Genomic DNA, 27,504 nt, shown 5'->3' on the forward strand with positions numbered 1-27,504 from the left:
CCCTATTTTATAAAATATCAAAAATAGCCTCTTTAATAAAATGCTGCGTCAAAGTAACCGCAAGAGATTAAGTCAATATATAATAGAAATAAATATTAAAATACAAACACGCATAGAATGTGGCCGTTAGGCCCATCATACAATCTTAACCGCTCCCCAATTACTTGGGGGTGGGGGGCGGCATTACAATCGTCGACACCGCTCCCCTCCACTGTTTCTGGGAACGAAGTTGTGATATCGAAGTGAGTTCAGCATCTGAGGTAGAGGGAAAGACCCACCCTCCTCCCCAGAGCAATATACACAGGGCAGCCCAGGCTAGGGACGGTAAAGGCCCAGTCGCTGTCAGGGACGTAGCCCCTGGAATTGGTTATTCTCGCTCCGCGCCCCAACCAGATTTACTGGGACACGTCCCGCTGATGCCCTCGTTCCAATCCCCCTCCTTTCCGCCTCCAGTCAAGGGCTTCAGGGTAAATAGACAACAAAACACGTGGGAGCGAGGGGGTCATCCAGCTGTGTTCCTATGGAGGTGTGGAAGGAAATCATGGCCTCGGGGTTAGGTGAGGGGGCGGTGTGAGTGTCAAATTTTGGTAACAGCCTCTCCTGTGTTCTCAATGACCAAAGTTATTGGCCTCCATATTCACTGGATCCTATTGTGATACAGAAGGGGACCTTCAGCCCATCGAGTCAATGACAGATCTCCAATTCCAAATTGGATTCCCTGCTTCGAGCTCACCTGCCCGGCTACTTCCTCTGGATCCTCTCTGCCACGTTTCCCCTGTGAGGCTAATCGTCCTCCCAATACAGGAAGTCGCACGGCCGATTAGGTCTCTTCTAGCTCTCTGAGCAGAATTCGCACCTGTCCCTCCCCTCTGCGTCTGACTTTCTCTCACCAATGATTAACTTCACTTTCACAGTCTTCAGTCTGCAGCCTAAACTCCGGTTCCCTCCCCACAGATGCTGCCTAACCTGATGAGTATTTCCAGCATTTTGTTTTCCGTTCAAACTTCCCCTAAGTTCCTATTAGCATTGATCTACACCATAGCTTCCCAAACATTTTTTTAAATGCCATGGACCAGTACCATTAAGCAGGGAATCAGTGGACCCCATGGTGGAAACCCTTGATCTACATTGTGTATTTGGGGGTCAGCGCAGTCCCTGCCCTTCAATGTACAAACTCCGCCGAGGTAATGGCGGAGGTTGGGTTTGAACCCATTTGTCTGGAGTCCGAAACGACGCACCTCGCCACCCTGTGCTAGTTGCGTTCCTGCCCGTTTCGCGACCTTCTTCCTCCGGATCCAGCGCATTATCCTCCGCAACTTCCGCCACCTTCAATAGGACCCCACCACTAAACACATCTTTCCCTCTCCATCCCTCTCCGCTTTCCGCAGGGATCGGTCCCTCCGCGACCCCCATATCCACACGTCCCTCCCCACGGATGTCCCACCCGGCACTTATCCCTGTAAGCGTAAGTGCTACACCTGTCCGTACATCTCCTCTCCTGCCACATTCAGGGCCCCAAACAGTCCTTCCAGGTGAGGCAACACTTCACTTGTGAGTCTGTTGGGGTCATCTATTGCATCCAGTGCTCCCGGTGCGGCCGCCTCTACATCGGTGAAACCCGACGCAGATTGGAGTACCGCTTCGTCGAGCACCTCCGCTCCGTCCACCACAGCAGACAAGATCTCCCGGTTGCCACCAACTTCAACTCTGCTTCACACTCGCATTCGGATATGTCCATACATCGGCTCCTCTACCGCCATGATGAGGCTAAGCTCAGGTTGGAGGAGCAACACCTCATATATCGTCTAGGTAGTCTCCAGCCCCTTGGTATGAACATAGAATTCTCCAACTTTCGGTAATTCCCTCCCCTTCCCTTCCCCTATCCCTATGTCACTCTGCCCCTTCCCCGAGCTGCCTATCACCTCCCTCGTGGTTCCGCCTCCTTCTACTGCCCATTGTGTTTCCCCCTATTCTTTCTTCACCTTTCCTGCCTATCAACTCCCTGCTTCCCCTCCCCCACCCCTTTATCTTTCCCCTTACTGGTTTTTCACCTGGAACCTACCAGCCTTCTCCTTCCCACCCTCCCCCACCTTCTTTATAGGGCCTCTGCTCCTTCCCTCTTCAGTCCTGATGAAGGGTTCCGGCCCGAAACGTTGACTGATCATTTCCACGGATGCTGCCCGACCTGCTGAGCTCTCCTAGCGTGTTGTGAGTGTTGCTGTCACCCTGCCTGCTGGCTTCAGGGTTGCGACTTCTACTCCTCCTTTTGCCCCTGTCCTGTTCTTGCCTCGCGACAGTTCTCTGACCTTTTCCGTCCGAATCCCACCCTGAACCCCGGTCAGATCCATTTCAGACCACCTGTCCCTGTAGTTTTTTCTAACCCTCTGGAGGAGTTGGATTTAAGTTGCTCGGAAATGGGGGTATTACCGTGGAGGGGATTGCTGGGAGAGATTTGTTGGACTTCGCTGTCAAAGAGGTTTGCTTTTCATCTGTCCGATTATTTGCCCGAAGCCTCTCACTGATCGATTTTGGACTCCGCTCTCATGCAGCCTGCGCCCGCCCCACAGTCCAGTATCCCTCTCGGGGCAATGGCCCTGAGGACGCAGGTGTAAATACAGAGGGGCGAGGGTGCGGGGAGAAATTCAACTGTTGAGGCATCGGAGAGACGGACGCTTTCCACCGGGAACCGAAATTAGGTCCCCCTACCTGCGGAAAGAGAGCGGAGTAGGGTGAAAGGTGAGGGGGAGCTTCTTCACTCAAAGCGTTGGTGTGTGTCGAACGAGCTATCAACTGGATGTGCTTCAATTGCAACGTTTAAGAGATATAGGGATCTGGAGGATTATTGTCTGCGTGTGGGTAGATGGGACTAGGTAGAAAAAACGGTTCGGCAAGGACTAGACGGGCCGAAGAGTCTGTTTCATAATTGTGCTATAGTGCTCTAGTTTGGATGGTAGTTCGAAGAAGATCCCGTGGGTTAAGTCCTGGGATCAGAGGGTTGGCCGATCAAGACAGGTTGGGCAGTATTCTTTGGCGTTGTGAAGAATCAGGGGTGATTGCACTGAAGCAAGTAAAATGGTTTGACTGAGATAAATGCAATCGTGGGAGATACATGAACAGCAAAATAAGGGTCCGGTCATTGAAGCGTGTAGGAACAACTTCTGTCCGGGAGAAGTGAGTGTTTGGGACAGTCTGCCCCGGTGGGTCATCAGATATATTTACAATGGAGGTAGAAAAGATAGTGGAACGATCAAGGAGCTAAGGCTGATGGAGGAGTTGAGGCCAGCATGGATCAGTTGTGATAATACCGAATAGCGGACAGGCTTGAGGGGCTGACGCGTCTCATGTTTTCCTGAGTTCAGGATGATTGGAGGAGGTGATGGAGATAGGGAGAGGTCCGGCCATTGGGGGCGGGTTGTTTGTTGACGTGTGGAGGAGGGAGGGGCAGAAGGGGTGGAGGTATTAGGAGGGGGGGGAGGGAGAGGGAGAGAGGGAGAGAGGGAGAGAGGGAGAGAGAGAGAGAGAGAGAGAGAGAGAGAGAGAGAGAGAGAGAGAGAGAGAGAGAGAGAGAGAGAGAGAGACAGAGACAGAGACAGAGAAAACAGAGAGAGAAACAGCAGCCTAGCTCTGTCTTGCGGCGGCAAACTGTCCTCAGTGTGGCCCTGAGCCTCGCCGTTCCGGATCTCTCCGAAAGAAAGCGGGGATTCCCACAGTGTTGACCCTGGAGTAGCTGATGAGACCACCAGCCTTCATTTCCACCCCACCCCAAACCTATTCACTTCCACTCGGGGGGGGGGGGGGGCAAATGACGCACAAACAGATTCTCCTACTCTCATGCTCTACGAGGTGAGGGCTGATCACTCCATCCTCACACGCCTGTTCTGGGGAGGGGGTGGGTAGGGGCTGATGAGCAAACCCCCTCCCCAACTGTTCACCCTAAGAGGAGCAGCTGTAATGGCCACCCCCATCCACCCATCCCCATCCCCATTCTCTCGTCCTAGGAGGGGTATATGATGAGCCCCCGCCCTAGGAGGGGGGACTGATGAGCCCGTCAGACCAGTCGGAGCGACCGGAGTGGGGCGACGAGCTGGACCAAGGATCGGGAGACTCGGGCGAAGGAGTGAGGAAGGGGTGGTGGCCCTGCCGCCGGCTCGGGGCCTCAGTGCAGGGAGGCGAGATACAGCCGTGCTGGGAGGGGGGCGTTGGGTAAAGGCCGGGAGGCCGCCCGTCTCCCTCCCCATCAACGGGTGGCGGCTGCAGCGCCCACTCAGCCCGGCCCAGCCCGAAGCCTGGCGGCGCCCACGGGTGGGGCTGGAGGCGAGGGTCGGTTCGCAACCTCCGGGGGCAGACGACCCACGGGTGCCCAGAGACCCCGGGGTAGCCCGGGTGAGGAGTAGGGAGGGGTAGCGGGAAACCCGGCGGCGCGCAAGGTCGCGGGAGGTAGTGGGAGTGGTTAAGGTCGATGTGCGGGGGAGGGCGGGGTGTTTCGGGGCCGCTCCCGACCCCGGGCCTGGGCCCCGACCGCCTCCCCTTCCTGGGGGTCTTGAGGCGTGGGGAGAAGGCGGTCGATGGAGGTGGAGGGGGAGGAGGCTCCCGGACGGGACCGGGCTCCTCCAGCAGCCGCACGATGTCGTGGTGAGAGCGCTCGGTGGCCACGTCGTGGGGCGTCCGGCCCAGGTAGTTGGGGGTCTCCCGCTGTGCCTGGCTTTCCAACAGAATCCGGGCCGACTCGTGGCTGCCTTCCCTGGCAGCGATGAACAGCGGCGTCTCTTCCTGGAGGGTTGCGGGGGGGAGCAGGAAGAAGGAAACGAGGAGGGAGAGGTCAGCGGAGATACTGAAAGAGAGAACTGCACAAAGCCCTACAATGGCGAGTTGGGATGTGGGGGTTCCGAGCGCCGCAGAAGGCCTGGGGGAGCGATTTGGTAGGGTGAATGCCCTCACCCGCCCCCCCCCCAACACACACATCGTCCCAAAAAACAGGCTGCTGGGATCAGGCACACAATCCCCTCACACACTGCAGACTAACGTCACCCCACATCTCCCATTCATGCACACCTCCGCGCACAGACGCACAATAGCGACCCTACACGGTCCTATCACACACACACCCGGAATTAAACATGAAGTAATCCGTCCCCTCACACCATCCCACGATCAAGCACTGAATAAACTCGCCCTTCTTTGACTTAGCGAGTCAGAGAGCGGCATCGCTGCAAGGCGGGAGCCATTTGGAAAGAAGACGTCTCGTCAGGAGTGAGTTTTATTTGCGCCCATAAAAAGAAGGGAGGTGTAACCGGAGCGGCCAGTGTTGGAACTGGCCTGTGTTAGTGTGGACACGTTTTAGCTCAACAGGCTAGAGAAAGAGCAGAGAACGAAAGGGAGTGCGGAAGTCAGAGGTAAGAGCAGGTAAACGTTTTTAATTGTCTGTAGATGGAGCCGCGAGGTAAGGTAATGAGCTCTATAAGACCTTAGTTAGACCCCACTTGGAGCACTGTGTTCCGTTCAGGTCACCTCACTACAGGAAAGATGTGGATACTACAGAGAGCGTGCGAAGGAGACTTGATTTACAAGGATGTTGCCTGGATTGGAAAGCGTGTCTTATGAGAAAAGGTTGAGTGCGCTTGGTCGTTTCTCCTTGGAGGGATGGAGGGAGAGAGATTACCTGATAGAGGTGTATAAGATGATGAGAGGCATTGATCATGGGGATAGTCAGAGGCTTTTCGCCAGGGCTAAAATGGCTAACGTGAGGGGGCATAGTTTTAAGGAGCTTGGAAGTAGGTACAAGGGGGACGTCAGAGGTAAGTTTTTCACTCAGAGAGTGGTGACTGCGTGGAATGCACTGCCAGCGAAGGTGGATACAAAAGGGCCTTTTAAGAGAGTCTTAGATAGGTAGATGGAGTTAAGAAATAGAGGGCTACGGTAGGGAGATTCTAAACAGGTTCTAGAGTCGGCATAACATTGTGGGCCGAAGGGCCTGTAATGTCTTGTAGATTTCTATGATTCTATGTAAATCCCCAGTTCAGTGTAGGCAGCATGGGTAAGGCAGTGGACTGCTCCTCCAATGAGATGTGGGATTTCAGGGTACATAACGGTCTCCCTGATGATTACATCTGCAGGAAGTGCAACCAACTTCAGCTCCTGATTGACCAGGTCAAGGAGCTGGAGCTGGATGTACTTAGAACTATCCAGAAGTCTGAAAACCTCACAGGTGAAACCCTTACAGAGGTGGTCACAGCCAGAGTGCAGGTTTCAGGTAGTACATTGGTAACCACCTGGAGAAGTAAGGGGAGTCAGCAGTCAGTTCCAGGTTCCCCTCACCGACAAGTATATCCTTTTGGATACTGCGGAGTGGTGGGGGGAGGGTGTGGATAACCTATCAGGGCACAGCAGCAGCTAGGCCAGTGCCACTGTGGCCAACTCCGAGGCTCAGCAGGGCAGGAAAAAGTCAGGCAGAGCGATAGGAGACTTGACAGTTCAGAGAACGGACAAGAGTTTCAGTGGCCGAGAAAGAGACGCCAGGATGATGTGTTGCCTCCCAGGTGCTTGGGTCCAGAATGCGTCAGAGTGGCTGCAGAAGGTTCTCAAGACCGAAGGCGAGAGAGCAGCCAGGGGCATTATTAACCGAGGGAGAGTGGAAGAAGAGGTCCTGCGCAGTGAGTATAATGAGTTAAGGAAGAGGCCGAAGAACAGGACCTCCAAGGTAGATTCAGGAAATGTACAAAAACAATTGGGTTGTTGTCATGGGGGAGTCAATTTCCCTAATATTACCTGGGACTTTTTTTAGTGCAAGTGATTTAGTTGGGGCAAAATTTGTTAGGAGTACCCAGGGGTGTTTCTTAAATCAACATGTCGATAGTGTAAAAAGACGAGGGGCTGTACTAGATCTAGTGTTGGGTAATGAGCCTGTCCAGGTGACCGACCTTTCAGTAGATGAGTATCTTGGGAACAGTGACCACAACTTAAGTTTTAAGATAATGATAGATCTTTAACATCTGTCCGACGATGCTGAGGATGTTCTACGAGTCTGTGGTGGCCAGTGCTATCATGTTTGCTGTTGTGTGCTGGGGCAGCAGGCTGAGGGTGGCAGACACCAACAGAATCAACAAACTCATTCGTAAGGCCAGTGATGTTGTGGGGATGGAACTGGACTCTCTGACGGTGGTGTCTCAAAAGAGGATGCTGTCTAAGTTGCATGCCATCTTGGACAATGTCTCCCATCCACTACATAATGTACTGGTTGGGCACAGGAGTACATTCAGCCAGAGACTCATTCCACCGAGATGCAACACAGAGCGTCACAGGAAGTCATTCCTGCCTGTGGCCATCAAACTTTACAACTCCTTCCTTGGAGGGTCAGACACCCTGAGCCAATAGGCTGGTCCTGGACTTATTTTCTGGCATAATTTACATTTTACTATTTAATTATTTGGGGTATATGCGGTGTCAGGGAGGGGTAGCACCCCTGGTGGGGGAACACGTCGCGTCCTTTTCAGGGCGGTTAGTCCACCTTTGGTCCCCACCTGGCACTCAGCTCTCACCTGTGGCTCCCCGTAGCTGTTTGCATGCGACAGCGGCCACACCCCGGGCAACGGCTTCGACAAGCCGGCTAAACCAGGTGAGGGTAGCCGACGGGTCTCAAACCCTCGGTGAGATAGGGAGTTGTCTATCCCAGCATGTGAAGACAGACTCCGGCGGATTGAGCGGACGAGACCAATGGAAGGTCCAACGGTCAAGAAGGCGGTCTCTGCAAGCGTCATGGAACGCGTAGAGCAGGACAAGACACAGAAGACGTCCTGGTCATCCACTGCGCCTAGTCCCATCTCCAGCCGTCTCGACTCTGTCTTGCCACTGGATCCAGATGGGAATTGGTAAGAGAGAGTGAGGCTGACGCTGCGCAACTCTCCCTCACTTAAATCCAAATCACGCGCGAGTCTCGACACCATCATTATAGTGTCGAGGTCCTCATCGACGTCAACGATGGACGAACAACAACAATTTAATTATTTATGGTTTTATTACTATTTAATTATTTATGGTGCAACTGTAACGAAAACCAATTTCCCCCGGGATCAATAAAGTATGACTATGACTATGAGTATGACTAGATGACCCTGTGAGAGATTATTAAACGGGAGTAAACAGAACTTGGAGAGCATTAGGCAGGAACTCGGGAGACTTAATTGGGAGTAGCCTTTTTTTGGACAAATCAATATATCTGACATGTGGAGGGTGTTTAAAGCACAACTGCACAGAGTACAGGGCAAGTATGTTCTAGTCAGGAGGAAGGACAAGGCCAGCAAGATAAGAGAACCTTGGATATCGAGGGAGATGATGGATTTATTCAGGAAGAAAATGAAAATGTATGTAATGCTTAGGAAGCTAAAATCAAACAGAGCCTGGCGGATTATAACGAAGCCAGAAGCAAATTCAGAACGAGGATTCGGAAAGGAAGGAGGCACCATGAAAAGTCCTTGGCAAGCATGATTAAAGAGAATCCCAAGGTGTTCTCTGCATACATCAAGAGCGAAAGGATAACCAGGGAGAGGCTGGGACCTCTCAAGGATAAAGGGCAGAGGGAACATTAGCTCACATGTCACGGATGTGGCTGAGGGCTTCACATCAGTATTTACCAAGGAGAAGGACGTGGAGGGTAGGGAGAACAGTGCTAGGGCATTTCAAAGCAAAGGAGGTCTCTTAAAGAGAATTGGGGCGGATAAATGCCCACCCCAGGGCCTGATGGGATATACCCCAGGTTATTGAGAGAGGCAAATGAAGAGACAGTATCTTTTCCCCAGGGTTGAAATATCCAATACTCGAGGGCATGTATTTAAGGTGAGAGGAGGAAATTTCAAAGGGGATGTGAGAGGTAAGTTTTTTTTTGCACAGTTAGTGGTCGGTTCATTGAATACGCTGCACGGCGTAGTGACAGGGGCAGATTCATTAGGGACTTTAAACAGGCACATGAATGTGAGACAAATGAAGAGATGCCGACTTTGTCTAGGCATAAGGGGCTATTTTATTTGGTCATTTGATTACAAATTTATTTTGTCCTTCTCAACATTGTGGGCTGAAGGGCCTGGCCTGTGCTGTTCTGTCGTATGTTCTATGTACACCTTCATTCACACACTGCAGGGTCAGACTGACTAACCCCTCACACATTCCCACAGTTGGACACCGAGTGAAGAACACAATTCAATCACACATGTCTGGACTCAGACACCGGGGAAAACGCCCACTACACTGTCCCACTCATCTATGCTTGGAGTCAGAGACAGCGTGAAGCTCCCACCCTTTCCACCCCTGACAGTTGACCATCATGAATAGTTTGGGGCTAGTGGGATGGCGATGCGAATGTGGGAGCGGCCGTCTCGCCTGGACGGCCCAGCTCAGTAAGATCCCACCGCCGACTCCAAACACAGTTCCATCACCTCTCTCTCAGCTCTCCCCACCCTCGTGGACCCAATCCCCACTCTCACCTTGCTGTCCTGCATGTCCTTGTCCGCTCCGTTCCTCAGCAGCACTACCAGAGCCTCCACGTTGTTGACGGCAGTAGCCCAGTGCAGGGCAGATTTACCTGAAGGTCAAAGGCAAGGCAAAGGGTCAGAGGCAACGCCAGAGGTTGGTGGGGTGAGGGTGCGTCGCAGGGAGGGGGCGCGATGAGAGGTATCGGCGGGGGGGGGGGGGGAATACAGAGGTCCGGCCGACGCTAGAGGTCGTGAAAGTACCGATGTATTTCGCCGACGCCACAAAGAAAATGCCGGATGAATTCAGCAAGGGGCGACAGCGCCCGCCATTCCTTTCGCTGTCAGTAATGGGTTGTCTGTGAGGAATTTGGTGTGGTTTCCCTCTGGTGTCCGGGTTTTCTCCCACATTTCAGATGTTCGCTTAGGCGTAGCAGGTCGAGGGTATGTGGTGTTGGAGCCGGAAGCATGGAGAAACTTGGGGGCTGCCGCAAGCACATTCTCTGAGAGTTTTGGTCGTCGACGCAAACACGACGCCTTTCACTGTACTGTATGTTTCGTTCTGACAAATAAGACTAACCTTTAGTCTTCAAGTCAGCCAGAATCTCTGGAAGGGAAACTAAACTGTCGACGTTCCGGGTCGAGACCCTTCATCAGGAGTGCCTGTCTGTGTATTTACTACTGACATTTGCCTTCTGAGTGGCCGGGGGCAGGCGGGGATGGGCGGGGAGGACCGGAACACGTTTGGGCCCCGAGCAGGTGAAATCGATGTACAGGGATTATTATCACTGGCCTATGTCATGAAATTTGTTGGTTTTTGTGTGGAGGTAATGCAGTGCAAGACATTAAAAATACTATAAGTATTTATAGTATAAATACTAAAAATAGATGGCACAGGACAGAAACAGCGAGGTAGTCATGGGGTGTTCAGACATCTGATTGCAAGGGGAATCAGTCAATCCTAAAACGTTGAGGGTGGGCCTGCAGGTTTCTGTACCTCCTCTCCGATGGTGGCAATGAAGGGGGGTGGGGCATGATGTCTCGGTGGCGGAGTTAGATGGATTAAGGGCGGTAAAATGCTCGAGAAGGCACGAAGCGGAGGTGGCCAAGCGGCTGGCTTTACTGTGCAGCGGGAAGAGCCGTCGCAGAAACGTTACCGTGAGACTCGGGTGCGGAAGGAGCGACTAGTCAAATGGTGGTTCCATTCCCCTCCCGTACACCAGCGCACATCCCGACCTCCTTCCACTGCTGGTCTCTCCGTTAACCTCCCCCCCCCCCGACCCACCGTTCTCCCGTAACCCCCTGCGCAGGTGCATGGGGTTGTACGGTTCTGGTCCGTCCGCAAGTCGGCAAGAGTAGTTCTGGGTGGGCATTTCCATGGAAATCCATCTGCCCGGCTTGCGACCCCACCAGTCTACGGACTCTCGAACAGACCAGATAAGATCCGTCACATGCCACCCCTGCTCCTTGCCACTCCCCCACCAGTTGGGACTGTGGCTGGTGTTCCTCCCTCCCGCCGCCAGTCTCCCAAGATTGCAGGCGATCTGAGGCGGTTGGCGGGACCCCGCGGCCGCACGAACCTACCGTGGGCGTCTGTGGCGTTGAGGTCTGCTCCGCAGTTGATGAGCTCCTCCACCACGTTGTCGATGGCCAGGCGCACAGCCAAGATCAGCGGCGTGGTCCCGTCGTGAGTCCGCGCGTCCAAGTCCGTCGACCGGTTGCGCACGAGGATCTGCGGGGCGAGCGGAGTAGTGTGGTATGAAACCCAGCTGTGCTTGTCTCCTACCCACCCCCCACACCCTCGGAATTCCCCAGTTCCCACCCCGTGACGCCACCTCCTGTCGTTCATACCTCTCCGTGGTTTTCACTGGGATTCCCTATGTAAACTTACTGAGTCACGCTGCAGGTGAGCACAATGAACCCTCCCGCCACCTCCTGTATTTTGTCCAGCGGGGGCTCAGCCCCAGTGACGGCGGAGAAAATGACGAGATCATCCCCAGTTTGGATGGCGTGTGGCTCGGAGGGGGAAAACTTGCAGGCAGCCGTGCTTCCCTGCACCTGCAGCCCTCGCCCTCCCGGGCGGGCAAGGTAGTGAGTTTGGGATGAGTAACCGCGATGCATTCTCCGGATGGAGCACATTGCAGCCATCTGCAGTGGAGAGTGGGAGTTGGAAGAGCAGCCGAATCCAACCTGCATTTTGAGCCCCACTCACCCAGAAGAGTGAGGGTGTCCCCTCGCACCCCTGCCCCCCCGATATACAACGGCATTCACCCACGGGGGGGGGGGGACGTCGACTCAGACCATGAGAGGCCTGCGTCGGGCATTTTTCATGCCTTACAGGGCGCAGCTTGGGAGTCTGTGTGGGACGCCACTCCTCGCATAGACACTAGAGCAATGTGTGGTTAAGTGCCTTGCTCAAGGGCACAAACACGCTGCCACAGCTGAGGCTCGAACTAGGGACCTTGAGATCACTAGACGAACGCCTTAACCACTTGGCCACGTGCCCACACTTGACCATTAACCCACAGTAAAGCTAAAATAAGCCGGTCGTTACACGGAGGAGCTCACGCAAAACTTCCTCCCTGGAATTTAGGTATCAGTTTGTTGAAGACAGTAGCCGTTATCTCACAGCTCCAGAGACAGGGCCTCGACCCCGACATCCGACGTTGTCTGTGTGTAGAGTTTGCGCGTTCTCCCTGTGACCGTGAACACCCAACATCACCCCCACCATCACCATCATGTGCTCCAGTGTCCTCCCACATCCTAAAACATGGGGACCAACGATACACAGCACGGTATCAGACCCTTTGGTCCATCAAGTCCGGGCTGACCATTAACCGATTCTTTTCTCCCCATATCTCCAACAATTTCCCGCATTAAATGGACGGAAATGTGGAAAGAATAAATAACGGGGAAGTAAATCGGAAATGAGATAGCACAGTGAGCTGTCGTAGACTTGCTGGACGGAATGGGTTCCTTTTCTACACCTGTGGAAATACGATGAATTTCAAGGGGCGGGGCAATTAAATTATTCCCCTGGTAAATCTGTTGGTTGGATTCCATTCCCGGGATACTGCCTATCTGGATAGCCCCCTTCCCCCCCCAAAAAAAAATCAAGTCCTACAATAGTGCAACAAAAACAACTGACACGAGTTAAACTGTTAAATTAAAACGCTCCCAGGCTAATCCAGGATGCAATTTTCCCTTGCGGTACCCAACAGTCCCGGAGCGCCTCCATAGTGACTGTGGACACCGCGTGTTCTCTATTCCGGGTTACCTGGCGCGGACACAACCCCAGAATATTGCCCGCCGCCACCGGCCTCAAAAGGCTGTTTACCAAGACATCCTCCTCCCGTCCTGAATCTTCACCCTCCTCCACTCCTGTACTGACAACATTTGAAGAGGGTGGAACTAAAATGCAACCAGAAGGCGAGGCGCAGTCCCGTTAGAAATGCGAACAGCCTCGCACACTCCTTGTACTTGTGGTGCATGGTCTCGTCCAGGCCGCAAAACCGATAGCACCAGAGAGATCTTAGTGCAAGTTTAGGCAAAGCGTCGCTCCACCTAGTAATTCCATCTCATATCCCCAATGTACAGCCTTCATAAAGGGATCCCACCTCACACGCAGGTGAAAAACCCGACCGGCACGGCGTATACGGACAGTAAATGAAGGATAGGAAGTGGAGGATGTGGAACGGTAACGTATATTCTACAAAGAAGTGGAGGAACTCAGCAAGTTAAGCAGCATCTGTAAAGGGGATTAAACAGTCAATGATTCGGACCCAGACCCTTCATCAGGATCGGAAAATGTCTTGGCCCGAAACGACGACTGTTTACTCCCCTCCAGAGATGTTCCCTGACTTTCCGAGTTCCGTCAGTATCCTATGTGTGTTGGTCAAGATCTCCAGCATCTGCAGAATCTCTTGTGTGTCTAACCCACAGCCTAGATGCATCTCTGAATGTATTGTGGGTGTTAATGAGAGACGGCTCAAATCGCTCGGGACGGGTACTCAGTAAAACTTAAGGGACTGGATCCGTCCAGCAATCCTGGCTGAGTAGAGGTGAGCCTCAGGATTCCGCTTACCTGGAAGACCCCCTGAGCATCAGCAGCTACGGCTGTGTGCAGCGGAGTGCGCCCCGCCCGGTCCTGAACATTGGTGTCCGCGCCCATGTCCAGCATGCACTTGGCGGCGTCCGCCCGGGAGAAGCGGGCGGCCAGGTGAAGGGCACTCTCACCCGTCACCTCGGTCTGGGGCTGCAGGCTAGCCCCCTGCCCCATCAGCTCCAGAATAGCCTCTTGGGCGCCGGGCTCGCCAGGGTCAGGGCCTCCAACCGCGCTGGCAGCCAGCATGAGTGGCGTCACTCCATCTGCCAACGAGAGAGTGCGGTCAGCAGAGCGGGACACCGACGAAGAGGGCTGCAAGGATAGGGAGTTCGGAGGAGAGAGACGGCGATAACGGGCAGTGAGCACGGAAGGAAGCCGCCTGAGAAGACTGTACAGATGTGAAACGATGGAGAGGAGGGCAGGGACGTACGTGTGTGCTTGTGTGCGTGTGTGTGTGTCTGTCTCTGTGGGGTGGGGCTGCAAGAGAGAGAGAGGTGAGACCAGCGGAAAGGACCGCAGAGACGGGGAGGGTTAAAGACGTGGACACAGGCAGTGGGACGGGGACTAGGGAGGGTGGGTGGGGGGGGGGGAACTGGGGACAATGAGGGTTAAATAGGAGAGGCAAGGAAGGGAGAGGATTGGAGCGACAGAGTGGGGTGGGGAGACGGAGGATGAGGGGTTAGTTAGAACGTGAGAGGGAGACAGGTTGTGATGACGAATAGAAAGAGAAAGGGTTGGAGGGACAAAGGGAGGGAGAGTGAGGAGGGTAGAGGAAAGGGAGGCGAGAAGTTTGAAGGGACAAGTGTCTGGGCGATGCAGAGGAACAGAAAAGAGAGGGAGACGGCCACAGATTGTTTGGGATAGTGAGAGGGAGAGAGTGGAGAGACAAAGGAGTGAGAGGAAGGGTGGGATATGGAGGGAAATAGAAAGGAGGGGAGGTGGAAAGTATGCGAGGGATCGAGGTAGGAAGGGGAGGGGATAAAAAGAAAGACCGGGGTGGGACAGAAAAGGGGAGGGACAAGAGGGAGGGCTATAAAAGTGCAGGGGGTGGGGAGGGTGTGCAGAGTGGGGAGAGATGGAGAACTGAGGGAGGGTAAAAGGGAGAAAGAGGAAGAATAGGCAGTGAGCAGTGTGAGCGTTAGAGATACGGGGAGAGAGAGAGGGGGATGAAAGGGCGAAGGACAGGCAGAATTGGTATAGAGCCACTGAGAGGGGAGGGAGAGAAAGCAGTGGAAATGGAAACGGTCCTGACCATGGCTCTTCATTGAGAAGATGTTTGAAAGCTGGTTAGCCTTTGGTTACCAGCGTGAGGGTAGGCCTTCATTGTGTAGCCGAGCACCTTAGCCACATTCTGCATCAGGAATAGACCAGGTTGTCATGTAGATCATGTTGTCTTGGAGACTTTGCGAGTAGGCCAGATAATCAAGTCTGAGGGGAAGTTATTGTTACTGGAGGACCTGGAGTGCACCGAGTTAACAGGGAGCAGTGGGAGTATGTCACATCATCACTGAGCCAAGGCAGAGCCCACATTTCCATGGAAACGAGGGATCAGGCCATTTCATCACAGAGCTCGGAGATCTGGCCCTGTTATGGCGGATCCTGGAGAGTAGTCATGTTGTAACGGAGCCTGGGGACAAGGCCCAATAGTCATGGGGCTTTGGGAGAAGGCCCCTTTGTCATGGATCCTGGTTGCTGTCAGTTTGTTAAACCTTTGTGCTGTAAACATCAGTTTAAAACAGTAAAGCAGTGGTATCTGCGTAAGGTGAGGAGAGGGTGGACGTACGGTGTACCATTCTGGAGATGAAAGGGTCAGGCAGGGTGGTGGTGGTGGTGGTGGGGGGGGCAGGAGTGGGAGAAGTAAGATAGGAGGTGAGGGGGAGGGGGAGCATTGGGGGATTAGGCGAACACGGGGGTAGTACAGGGACGTATAGGAAGAGGGTTCAACTGTGATGGAGAGGTGAGGACGGTGGGGGTGGGGGTTAAGATGGAGTTGGAAGGATGGGGAGGAGTATGGGGAGATGTGAAAGGAGGATGGGAAGGATGGGGAGGAGATGAACAGAGGCACAGATGAAACAGGGTCGGGGACTCGGCAGACACAGCTATTGTTTAATGGGCCGAGCGGTCTTCTTTAGCTCTGTGAGAACAGGAAGGGAGAGGCTCGGATAGTTCGGAGCTGTATGGTCCCGACGGCAGCCTCAGGTTGTCTCAGGAGGTCCAACAAGAAAGGTAATGAGCCCGTGGGCCCAGTCTTCTGTCCCATCTGCTTCCTGCACTGACTCCCTCCACTCACTGCCACCCTCTGCTTCATCCCCTCACCCAATGCCCCTCTATCCCAGTCACTCCCTCTCCGCTCCTTCACATCTCACTCGCCCGTCTGCCTCCAGCGCCTCCTGACCCCTCGCCCTGTCCCCATTGCATCACTCCCTCTTGCCCTCTCCATTCCCTTACCACCCTGCTTCCCAATCCTCCCTCTCCCCCTCTGCTGCCTTCCCCTCTGCTTCCTGCCTCCTCTCACCCCTCCACTCCCTGCCTAACCACTCTGCTCATGCCTCCCTCCTCATTCCCTGCTCCCTCCCCCCAACACATTCTCAAACTGTGTCCACCTGTACACTGCGGGTCCCAACCTTTCAGCCGTGAGAGGCCGAGGGTGAGATATATACTCCCCACCGGAAGCAGCTGGGTCTGTACTGTGTGCTCTCTCACCCGTCACTCTACAACCACATGGTACACCTACCTGGGCCCCTCACATCCACGTCGACGCTCTCGGGACTGTCCTGCGGAGGGGTCATGTTGGGAGGCTGCGGGACCGACCCCACCGCTCGGATGTGCTTTTGGGTCCATTTCCTCTGGTCGGGCAGCACCGGGGCGGTCTCTACCTGTGGGCATTAGGCGGGGGTGGGGGGAGTGGTGAGAGATAGATGGAGAGAGATAGAGAGAGAGGGATGGAGAGATAGCGAGAGAGATAGAGATAGAGAGATCGAGATAGAAATAGAGATAGAGAGAGAGATCGAGAGAGAGATAGAGATACAGAGAGAGAGAGACAGACAGAGAGTGGGGGGAAGGAGATAGAAAGAGGGGAATAGAGGGAGAGAGAAAAAAGGAGGTAGAGTGAGAGAAGAGATATATAGCGAGACAGAGAGAAAGAGAGAGGGTGAGAAGTGGGATAGAGAGTAGAAAGAATTTGGCGTGCGGGGGGAGAGAGAAAGAGATAGAGAGAGTGGAGGGCGGAATGAGAAGGTGGAGAAGATAGGAACGGGGAGGGAGAGAGGGTAGAGCGAAGGTGGACAAGAGAGGAGATCAAGGAGAGCCAAGCACCTGCCATTCCCTTCTCTTTCACCTTTCCTGTAACATCTCCTCGGCATTCTCCCCTTCTTTTTCGTCTCTCTAGTGCACTCCACTCCCTTTTCCCACTCCATTACCTGCACTTCCATGCCTCCCCTATCACTCGAATTCCTCCCCTCCACGCAACCCTTCCACCCCTCCACCCTTCTAAACATCCCTCACCTCTCCAATCCTCACTGCCCACCCTATAACTCCCTACTCCTCGTCTCTGCCCACCCACGTCCCTGCCGTGCACTCACACACTGCTGGACAGCGCCCCTACACACAGCAATACACCAGGAACAAAACAAATCTGGCTCACTCCACTTGACCTTTCCCACCAGCGGTACCCTGTCTCCCTCCCTCAGTCCCCATGGGGCTGGTGTGGGTGTATGCGGGGGGGGGGGGGGTTAAACTGTCAGCATCTCCCCCAAAAGACAAAATATTGAACCAGATGTGTTATTCTGTGGCTTTTTCCAGGTGTTTTGTTCATTCTGTAGGATAAAGACCAAATTCCAGGTATCACCGGAATCATGGACCCAATCCTAAATGAGCTCATTGGGCCAAGGATCGTGCCATAGTCTTGGGATTAAGGCTGGACTCTATGAATCGTGCAGAGATGGTATCAGATCCCTTTGATACGGCTGGGGTTCTTGGAATTTCTCCCACCAGGATCTCCCTACCAATATTCAGCACCAGTTAAGGTATCTCTTTAACCCGTCTGCCCTCGGTACCTTTTGTCTCTTGCTGGCTGGCGGCCCCTTCACCGTGGAGTTCTCATTGTCCTCTTCCTCCTCACAGTCTGTCTCCTGGTTCAGGATCCTGGAGTTAGAGATGGAACATTACATTGTTAGTCTACCTTCTTCAGATTACTTCCCAAACCCACCTAAGGCCCAGGTGCCACGTCTCTGCCAGCTCTCGGCCCTCCGGCAGGAGGTTGGTCTTACTGTGCCCTCTCTCACACTTGTCCATACTCCCCAGCACAGGGAGATCGTCCTGTAACAGGTCATGGATAACCAGAGCGAAAACAGATCATGGGGTGGCGGGGGGTGAGAGGAGGTGCATAGAGGTTTCCAAAACTACACTCAAAGGTCGTATATCGACTGATATACGGATGTAGAATTCGCCCACTAGATTGGCTAGTCCTAAGCCTCCACTCGCCGGTACGACACTCCTTCCTGTCTCTACTTCCTAGCTATCTCACCAGTAGCCTGGACAAAATGCCTAATATTATCTCGCTGCTGCCTGCAGCCAGCGTGTCCTCAGCTTAGCCTAACTATGGCGGGGGGGGGGGGGGGAGAGGGGCGGAATCAGAGAGCAAATGGAACAGGAACAAGGGTACGGGCTGCTCTGTGCATTGCCCTGTGGCGAGTTTGTGTGTGTGCCGGATGACGGTCCCAGGAGAACTTGGCGTGGGGAGCTGAGAATAAGTGGAGAGTTTGAGAAGGCGGGAGTTAGAAATTTGAGGACGAGGCTTTATTTGGGGGGTTGGTAGAGGGGAGGGGGCTTACCGCCAGAGTTAATAAGGTGGCAGAGTTAACTCTGGCAGCACCGTGGCACAGAAGGTAGAGACGCCACCATTTCATAATGCCAGAGACCCAGGTTCCTGACAATGTGGAGTTCGCACACTCTACCGATTCTCGGCCTCCTGCCACGCCCCAAAAAAACTGCGGAGGCTGGAAATTGCTCCTAGCGTGCAGCTGAGGGGTGGAATCTTGGAGGCAAGGGTGTTTGATGGGAATGTCTGAGGGGGAGAATGGGTTACAGGGAAAGAAGATCAGACGGAAATACTACAAGTACTTGCATTGACCCAATGGGCCGAATGATCTCCTACATTACAAATTAAATATTAGATCAAAAATTGGATTGGCCACTGCTGGAGATGGGTGTGGGGAAGGCCTGGGAATACCAGAGAGAGAGAGGGGGGAATAGGAGGACAGGAATGGTCTGAGAAGGGATGGCAGGTGAAGTGGCTTCTGCATGCGGCTTGTCAAAAACGGCAAAAACCCGAGATGGGGGCTGCAGGCTGCAGTGTATGCACCTTCCCATTGGGCATAGACAGGCACCGACCCAAGCCTCTGGCGCCTCGCAGCTGGAGTCCAGCCGATCACCTGACCCCTTGCCTTCTGACGTCTCCACACAGTTTGGTTTGAAGGTCGAGGAAGAAGTCACGCCACAGCACGCCTCCATCGGCGTGACGCCCCGATAATCCCAAACGAAAACTCAGGCCTCTTGACAGTAGAGCAACGGGGCAAACTGACAGGCAGCTTCCCGAGGATACCGAGAGGGGGAGAAGGGCTTCGGGGCGCCCTCTGATGGGGACGATGATATGAGGTTTGGCTGAGAGTTTTGAGGTGCTGGGGGAGGTGGGAGGGAGTACGCCTAGGACAGCCGGAATCCGGAAATCAGGAAAGCGCGCCGCATTCCTGACGGGACTCACCCCGATACCCCGGACCCTCACCCTGGGTATTCCCACTGCGCGGCCACAAATCACCCCGCTTCCCTCCACTCCCCTCCTCTCCCCTCACCTCCCTTCCCACTCCCCCTCCGTCCCTACCCCTCGCCTTCCCCCATCAACCCCCCCGCTCCCCTGTCACCACCCCTCCCCAGCACTCCTCTCTGCGATCATCACAAACCCACTCCTCACCCCTACTCACTTCATGCCAATGGCGTCCTCGCCCACGGGCTCCCTCCTCCGATGCTTACGGTTCTCGTGGATGGGGTCAAAGCCCGGGGGCAGCCAGAGTGGGCCTCGCTGGCGCTTAGGTTGCCTGGCCACACGAACTCCGACCAGGATCCCCGCTACGACGGCCAAGAGGACGGCGAGAGAGGCTCCTGCCAGCTCCCACGGGAAGGACGACGGTTCTGTGATTATAAGAGAGGGTTTAGGGTGGGGAGGGACGGGGCGTAAAAACGCAGTAGTGGGGCCCATTTGCCTTCCCCCAGCAACCTGTCCTGCAGAGAGGAGGGGCGGTCAGACATTTCACCACCCCTTCCCCCCAGAACTCCTCCTATGGCAGGTAATTAAACCCGAAACAAGTCTCCACCCACTCTATCCGACTGGAAAATTAAACCCGTTCTACTGGGGAGACGGTTGGCAAGCCAAATCTGTTTTAATCGGGAGACGGTCAGGAAGTATAACCAAATCTGATTCGGAGATGGCAGCAAGCCAAACCCGCTCCTTTAGAGAGACGGGTCTGACTCCAGCCCCAGCTCATCATCTGAAGCAGTTAAATGAAGTTGGAGCTTTATTGTCATTGCTGAGGACATGAAGATTGCAGTGCTACTCCACTCAATGCAAACAGCACACTGGCGATTCAATTACTAAAACACAATGACTAAATTAAAAAACACCGTCTTAGTTATTTAGAATGCTATCGGTTAAAAATGAAATAAAAACAGCGAATAATCAGACATACGAAGCCTGAGAAGACGTTGCTCACTCGGGTTCACCGAGTACATAAGACAGCGACTCACGGCAGTTTGGTGCTCTGAGCAACGGGCAATTTGCAATCTGGTTTGATTGGCGAGAACAAATTAATAAGCTCGGGGCAAGCAGAGCAGCCATTGTTGAAGTGGACAGTGTTAGAGTGGGGATTTCGAGGCTTTACTTCTTCGAGGCGTGAGCGAAGAGAGGCTTGACTAAGAGAAAGCAAAAAGCTGTAGGTAGATTTTCCCCCTAGTTTAGTTGTTGTTTTTTCTTTCTTTATATTTGCTCAGTTAGAACAATAGGGATGCCAGCCAGGATAGATAAATGATCCTCTTGGGGGATGTGAGAAGGCAGGGCAAACTCCAGTTTCCCTAACGACTACACCTGCCAAAAGTGCATCCAGCTGCAGCTTCCACCATCTGCGTTAAAGAGTTGGCACTGGAAATGGATGGACGCCGGATCATTCGGGAGGATGAGGGGGCGATAGATAGGATATACAGAGAGGTAGTTACACCCAGGTTGCAGGAAACAGGACACTAGGTGACAGTCAGGAAGGGGAAAGTGGTTAAACAGCCAGTGCAGATTACGCCTGTGACCAACCTCCTCAACAACATGCACATTACGTTGGATGTTGTTGTGTTGAGGGGATGGATGACCGAGTAGAAGGAAGTCACAGCAGTCATGTCTCTGGCTTTGTGACTCAGAAGGGAAGGGAGCAGAAAAGGCGAGCTGTGCTGAAAGGGGAACAGAAAGAAGGCTCTGTGCACGAGAAGGAGATTCCCGGATGGCATGTTGCCTCTCGGGTGCCAGGGTCCGGGGCATCTCCGAATGAGTCCTCGGCATTCATAAATGAGAGGCTGAAGGGCCAGAGGTCGTGGTCCATGTTGGTACCAATGATATGGGTAGGAAAAGTGGTGAGATCCTGCACAGTGAGTTCAGCGAGTTAGGCGCTAAGTTAAAGGGCAAGACCTTCAGGCTTGTGACCTTAGGATTGCCACCCGTGCCACGTGCTAGCCAGGCCAGAAGTTCAAAGGTTATACAGTTTAATATGTGGCTAAAGAGTTGGCGTAGGAGGGAAGGCGTCAGAGTTTTTGGATCATTGGGCTCTTTTCTAGGGAAGGTGGGCGTTTAAACTAGTGTTGCAGGGGGATGGGAACCAGAGTGCCACAACAGATTGTGCCGAGGTTGTGGAGACAGATGTTGCTAAACCTTCAGACAAAGTCAGGACTGGAAAGGCAGAATGTGATGTCCCGAGTTGCGTATATCTCAATGGAAGAGGTATAACAGGAAAGCTTTTGGTCTTCATCAATCAGTGTATTGAGTACAGGAGATGAGTTGTTATGTTGAAGTTGTAGAGACGTTGGTGACGTTTGTGTGCAGTTTTGATCACCTACCTGCAGGAAAGATGTAAATAAGAGGAACGAGTACAGAGAAAATTTCCAGGACCTGAGTTATAAGGAAAGATTAAATAGGATAGGACTTTATTCCTTGGAATGTAGAAGATTGAGGGGAGATTTGATAAAGGTATACAAAATTATGAGGGATATAGATAGGGTAAATGCAAGCAGACCTTTTTCCACCGAGGTCGGGTTAAGGGTGAATGGAGAAACGTTTAAGGGGAACATGTGGGAAAGCTTCATTCCCCCAAAGGGTCGTGAGAGTGTGGAAAGAGCTGCCAGCGCAAATTGTACATGCAAGCTCGATTTCACCGTTTAAGAGGATTTGGATAGGTACTTGGATGGTAGGTGTATGGAGGGCTAATGCCCGGTGCACGTCGACGGGAGTAAGCAGTTTGAATGGTTCTGCACACACTAGATAGGCCGAAGGGCATCCTCTGTGTTGTGCTTTTCTTTGACTCTATAACTCTTTTACATACAACTCTAAAATTAAAAGAAACTGGGGGTATCCCATTCAAGTATTGCACGTTATAAAAAAAAGCTTAAAAATGTTATAAAATACAATGATTAAATATAACATTACATCAATAATTAAAGCTGAGTTTAAAGAAAAACTCTGAAATCAAAGGAAAGTAACTGTCCTAAATATTGCACGTGCCCATGTATTGCACAGAGAGTGGGAGGATGGGGGGTGGGGAGGCAGTCATTTGCACGACAGCTGTTTTTCACTCTGGATGTCCTTGCGGAGGCGTTTCTGTATCTCACGCCGGATGGCAGGAGATTGAACAAGTGATTACGGGGCTGGGATGCGTCCATCACGTTGCTGCGAGCCCGCTGTAGACATCGTCAGTTGCAGTTAGTTTCCGTACCTAGTCGTTGTGTCCCATTGAGGTTCTGTGCAGTCCTGATCACTCGCCGAAGTGCTTTTTGGTCTATCATACTGTACCACACTGTGATGCAGTGAGCGAGTATGTCCTCAAATGCGCATTGATAAAGCTTTACCGGCAGTGGTTGGCCCAGATTTGCTCTCGTTAAACTCGTAAGATCGTATAGTTACTGCTAAGCCTTCCCTACTATCAAGGAGAGAGCTCCTCTGTGATGTTCACTACCCAGAACATAAAGCTGGAGACTCTTTCCTCTGCTTCACCGTTTATGACTAGTGGAGTTTGTTCACACCTTCTAGGTGTCCTGAAATCGATGATTATATCTTTAGTTTTTGTGATGTTGAGTGAGAGGTTATGGTTATTGCACCATTCCGGTATGTTGGCACCTCCTCTGTGGAAGCTGTTTCGTGGTAAGTTGTAATTAGGGTGGTGGTGTCATTGTTATCATTGCGGTATTGTCTGCAAATTTGATGACGGAGTTGCCGGCCCAGACAGGGCCACAGTCATGGAGTCATGGTTGGAAAGAATTGCCATGATGTCTCCCACCCGGAGGCTGTACAGTGATCACCCGACAGCGGTATCTCCGTTGTCGTTCGGTGTGCTGTATGCTGCGGGTGACGTCTCCTGACGTCATCCGCAGTTATCTCAGACCCCACCCTGCGTCACAGCGCGCCGTGGACTGCCTCGCGAACACATTACACACCGCCCCGTGACCGCAGCCTTTCTGTGTACTCCCGTCCTGTTACTGCGACCCTCCCGTGTGCACAACCACCCTCTGATCTCGACCCTCCCGGATACGCATTGTACCCCGAACTGAGCAGCCCTGCCGGGCAGGTTTTGGACGTCCACTGCACTGACCTTCCTCGGGCATCACACCGACGGCCCGCAGGGGAATGGTGAACTCCTGGCCATTGCGGGTGGAGGCGAGAACCACCACGAACTCGGCCGCCTGCAGGGCGGAGGAAAAGCAGCTGCTGTAGGTCTCCAAGCAGGGCTGCTGGTTCATCTCCACCAACACGATGGAGCTGCCGGAGGCAAAAGTCAGAGGCTGATACCGCACCCCAAATTTCACCCGTTCCACACCCAACACCCTGACCCGACCTTCAGCTCTTCTCCCACCAATAACCACCCCCCCCGCCGCGCCCAACCACTCAACCACGCCCTGGACCCTCACCGCTTCCACCCTCTCAATCCCGCCCCTCGACAATTCCATCCCTTCAGCCTCCCTTTGACCTTCGACATTTCCCCTCCCTCAGCCCTGTCCTAGACTCTCGACATTCCCAACCTCTCAATTCTCCTCGACACCTTCCAACCTTTCAACTTGCCCTCAAGCCTCTCATCCCTCAACTAGACCTCTCAAACCTCACCCTTTCCATTTCCCTCAATCTGCCCCCTCTCTCTGGCTATCCATCCCATAGGATGATGGTGGTTCCTTTCAAGGAACAGCGTGTGCGTGACTGGATTTTAGGTGAGGAGGGGGTTGCACAGGTCCAGACCCATCCTCTCGACATCCCCTCCCGGATCCAGCAGCATGGTGGGGTCCAGGACGGCTGGGGGAAGATCTGTTGCAGTGAATGGCCAGACCAAGCTTCGATGCAAGGGATGCCCTTTCCGCGCTTCACGGCACATGTTTGCTAGATGGCCGTTGACCCTATGAGAGGGTTCACCCGCCCTTTGACAGGTCTTGTTTTTCGTCCTGCAGGATGTCTCGCCAGGCAAGCCTGCTGGGGGAGCCGATTTAGTCGCCAACCACCCGACCATGCGACAGGCAGCACTGGGTTACATGGTACCGGTAGCACTCAGAAGAGTGACCCGACTGTCTCCCTCACAACACCCCTGCTGCCTCTCAAATCCTCCCCCTCTCATCCCATCCTCATTCACACCCCATTCTGGGGGCTAAACATGCTGTACCAAACCACAGACCCCAGCTCCTACCCCTCTTTCCCCCTCCACGTCCCTTCCCACAGTCCCGCTACCATCCACACTTGCGCAAGAACCGGATCCCGTGGCTGGATTCTGGTGTTTCATCCCCGCCGCCAGCTTCCCCTCACCCATCCCCTCTCGATTCATCCTACTCACCCGAGGACGGTGTCCTGTGCTGGGGGTGTGGTGTCCACCACCAGACTCCTCGTCCTCCGGCCATGGCCCGGGCCGCTGACGTTGTAGACCAGGGCGGTGAGTCTGTCCAGGTCCCTCCAGCCGCGGTAGGGGTAGACCATGTCCTCACCGGCTGCCCCCTTCCGGATCCGCACCGGGCAGCGCAGGGCCAGGCCCAGCGCCCACAGGAAGGCAGAGAGGCGGGGACGCAGACTGGCTGGGCTCAGGGAGGCCACGAGCACCAGGGTTCCGCCCGCCAGGTCCTCCGGCCGGGGGTGGGAGCAGTCCACACCGTCCCATCCGCAGTCGGCCGCGCTGCAGCCCCGGTCGCAGTGACCGTCGTTGTAGTGGTGCCGGCAGTAGGTGTGGTGGCGCGGGCTGAAGGGGGAAGGCAGAGATTAATGCAGGCGAGGAACCGAGAGGAGGGGGTGAAGGGGGAGAACTGAGGGAAGGGAATCGGCGGTGGGGAATAACACGGTGGAGCGGAAGAAAAACGAGAACCGAGTGAAGGGGGGGGGGGAAGAATTGAGGGGAGAGGGAGGGAGAAAGAGGGGGAAGGAGGGAAGAACTGAATGAGGGAGGGAGGCGAGGGAAGGAGAGCATGAGGGCGAGAGAGAAAGGAGGGGGAAGTGAGGGATAGACGGAGGGAGGAGAGGACATGGAGAGACAACGAGTGCAACAGAGAAGTTGTAAACTGAGAAAGCGGGGAGGAACGGAATGTGTAAGAATTCAAGAGAGAGAGAGAGAGAGAGTGAGCCAGGAAGAAAGAGGGTGCGGAGGCTGGTCCGAGGTAGGGTGGGCATTGGTGGGGTTGGGGGGAGTGCGGGGTAGGATGTGGTGTGGGTCGGTGGTTTTGTGTGAATTGGGAGTTGGGGTAGTGTTGGTGAGGGTGGGCGCGGCTGGAACGTCAGAAGGCGCGGAATCAATTACACAGCTTTGTCGGTACAGAAAGGAGCGCGCCGCTTTCGGGATGGCGCGCACTTACAGACCGACCTGTGGGTAGCGCGTTAGGAGATAGTAGGTGCGGGATAGGCGGCAGGGTGGGGCCGTTTTGGGTGGCTGGCGAGGGGCCCGACGCGTTCCGAGGATCGCGCTATTGCGCGCACTCATTGGCAGACGGCCTCGTGTGTGGGGGGAGAGAGGGAACATGTATTGTTGGTGGAGGGGACTGTGGTGGGGGTGCGTGAAGAAGGTGCGTGACGTAGGTGTGGGGGTGTAATGTGTGGGTAGAGTATGGGAAAGCACAGGAGGTATGGTGGGTGTCGATCGGTGCCTGAGAGTTCCGTGGGGTGGGGGCGGGAGTGTGATGGGGGGGGGGCGAGCCACTTTACGAAGATCGTGTTGCGGAGTACGCGAGCATTTGGGATGGGAGAGCGGTGGTGGGCTGTGATAGGTAGAGTGATTTGGATGGGGGACGGGACGGGACATGTTTTGGGGAGAGCGGTGGTGGGATGTGATATGTATAGTGGTTTGGATGGGGGACGGGTCGGGACATGTTATGGGGAGAGCGGTGGTGGGATGTGATACGTAGAGTGATTTGGATGGCGGACGGGACGGGACATGTTATGGGGGTCGCGTTGTCACTCACTCACTTGCAGACGGCCCCAGGTTGCTGACAGTCGAAGCCGTCGAACTGGCAGTCCGGGTTGTCGCAGTCCGGGTCGCAGGTGTCGTCCTTGAAGCTGGTGCGGCAGACATCCGCCAGCGGGCACCTCCACCACGGGTCGGCCGCGCAGCCTCGGCCCTCGCAGCCCTCTCCCTCCCCCGGCCCCAGCCCCGGCCCGGAACCTGTCTCCGGCCGCTGGCAGCGCAGGCCCCCGAAGGCGGGTGGGCAGAGGCAGAGGAAGTAGGGGGGCCGGGACCGCTCGGAACAGGTGCCCCCGTTGAGGCAGGTGCCGGGCGAGCAGCGGCCGGTGCTGCGAATAGAGCAGTCGGGGCCGCGGAAACCCGGTGGGCAGGCGCATCGCCCCGCTACGCACAGCCCGCCGTTACGGCAGCGTCGGCAGGAGGAGGGGAGCTGGCAGCGCCCGCCGTGGTGCGTCTGCGGGGTTAGAGAGGGTGTTGGTAAGGAGCAGCGCGGTACCTCTCTCCGTCACTCTATTTCCTACCTCCATCCCTCACGCACTTCCTCACACCACCCTCTCACATCCTTCCCATATCCCTCCCTCCCTTCTCGGCCGTCTTCATCCTTCCCACCCGTCATCATTCCGTCCCTCACTCTCCCCGGTCCGTCCATCCCTCCCACGTCCGTCGCTATTTCCCATCCGTCCTCAATCTCTTCCATCCCTCCCTCTTTTCTCCCCTCCCCTCCCCCTCCCACCTTCTCTCTTATCTCTTCTCTTCCTCTCCCCCCCCGCCACTCTCAACTTCCCCCAACTTCACCTCACCGCTCTCCACACCCGCCTCGCCCCTTCCCATTCCTGGCATCTTGCCGTTAGGACGGGACGGCGAGGGTAGAGTCACCTTCCCCTGCCCACATCCCCCATCACGCACACCCGCACCCCGAGGTACCAACTCACAGGCGGGCATTTGCATAGGAACCCGAACGGGGTGTTGAGGGCGAGGACGCATGTGCCACCGTTCTGGCAGGGCGCCGACGTACAGTGGTCGATCACCGAGTCACAGTGCTGGCCTGTGGAGACACCGGGGCTCAGTAACCACTCAGGCCAACGGCCCACTCACCCTTCCCCCGCTCCCCCGGTACTCGGCCTCCCGGTTCCCCGGCCCTCCTCCTCCGACTTCGACACCCCGCTCCATCACAAGCCCTCACCTTCCTCACCTCTCCACTGACCTCCCACAGCTGCGCGGATCT

General features: G+C 54.6%; 1 protein-coding gene across 1 annotated transcript in view; it reads right to left on the reverse strand.

Moving 5' to 3' along the window:
• Nucleotides 1–3,610: 3,610 nt before the first annotated feature.
• LOC134346662 (neurogenic locus notch homolog protein 1-like) overlaps nucleotides 3,611–27,504 on the reverse strand; it is a 105,861-nt gene continuing 81,967 nt past the window's right edge. The window contains exons 24-34 of the mRNA XM_063048158.1: nucleotides 27,212–27,324; nucleotides 26,285–26,733; nucleotides 24,675–25,070; nucleotides 23,454–23,620; nucleotides 19,542–19,749; nucleotides 17,619–17,706; nucleotides 16,298–16,439; nucleotides 13,543–13,826; nucleotides 11,043–11,190; nucleotides 9,474–9,571; nucleotides 3,611–4,770 (exon numbers count right to left, since the gene is read on the reverse strand). Of these exons, the coding sequence (XP_062904228.1) occupies nucleotides 4,024–4,770; nucleotides 9,474–9,571; nucleotides 11,043–11,190; nucleotides 13,543–13,826; nucleotides 16,298–16,439; nucleotides 17,619–17,706; nucleotides 19,542–19,749; nucleotides 23,454–23,620; nucleotides 24,675–25,070; nucleotides 26,285–26,733; nucleotides 27,212–27,324 (2,840 nt within the window). The 3' untranslated portion in view covers nucleotides 3,611–4,023. The remainder of the gene's footprint in view (nucleotides 4,771–9,473; nucleotides 9,572–11,042; nucleotides 11,191–13,542; nucleotides 13,827–16,297; nucleotides 16,440–17,618; nucleotides 17,707–19,541; nucleotides 19,750–23,453; nucleotides 23,621–24,674; nucleotides 25,071–26,284; nucleotides 26,734–27,211; nucleotides 27,325–27,504) is intronic.

This window comes from Mobula hypostoma, chromosome 5, assembly GCF_963921235.1.
Source record: "Mobula hypostoma chromosome 5, sMobHyp1.1, whole genome shotgun sequence".
In the NCBI taxonomy this organism is placed as follows: Eukaryota; Metazoa; Chordata; class Chondrichthyes; order Myliobatiformes; family Myliobatidae; genus Mobula; species Mobula hypostoma.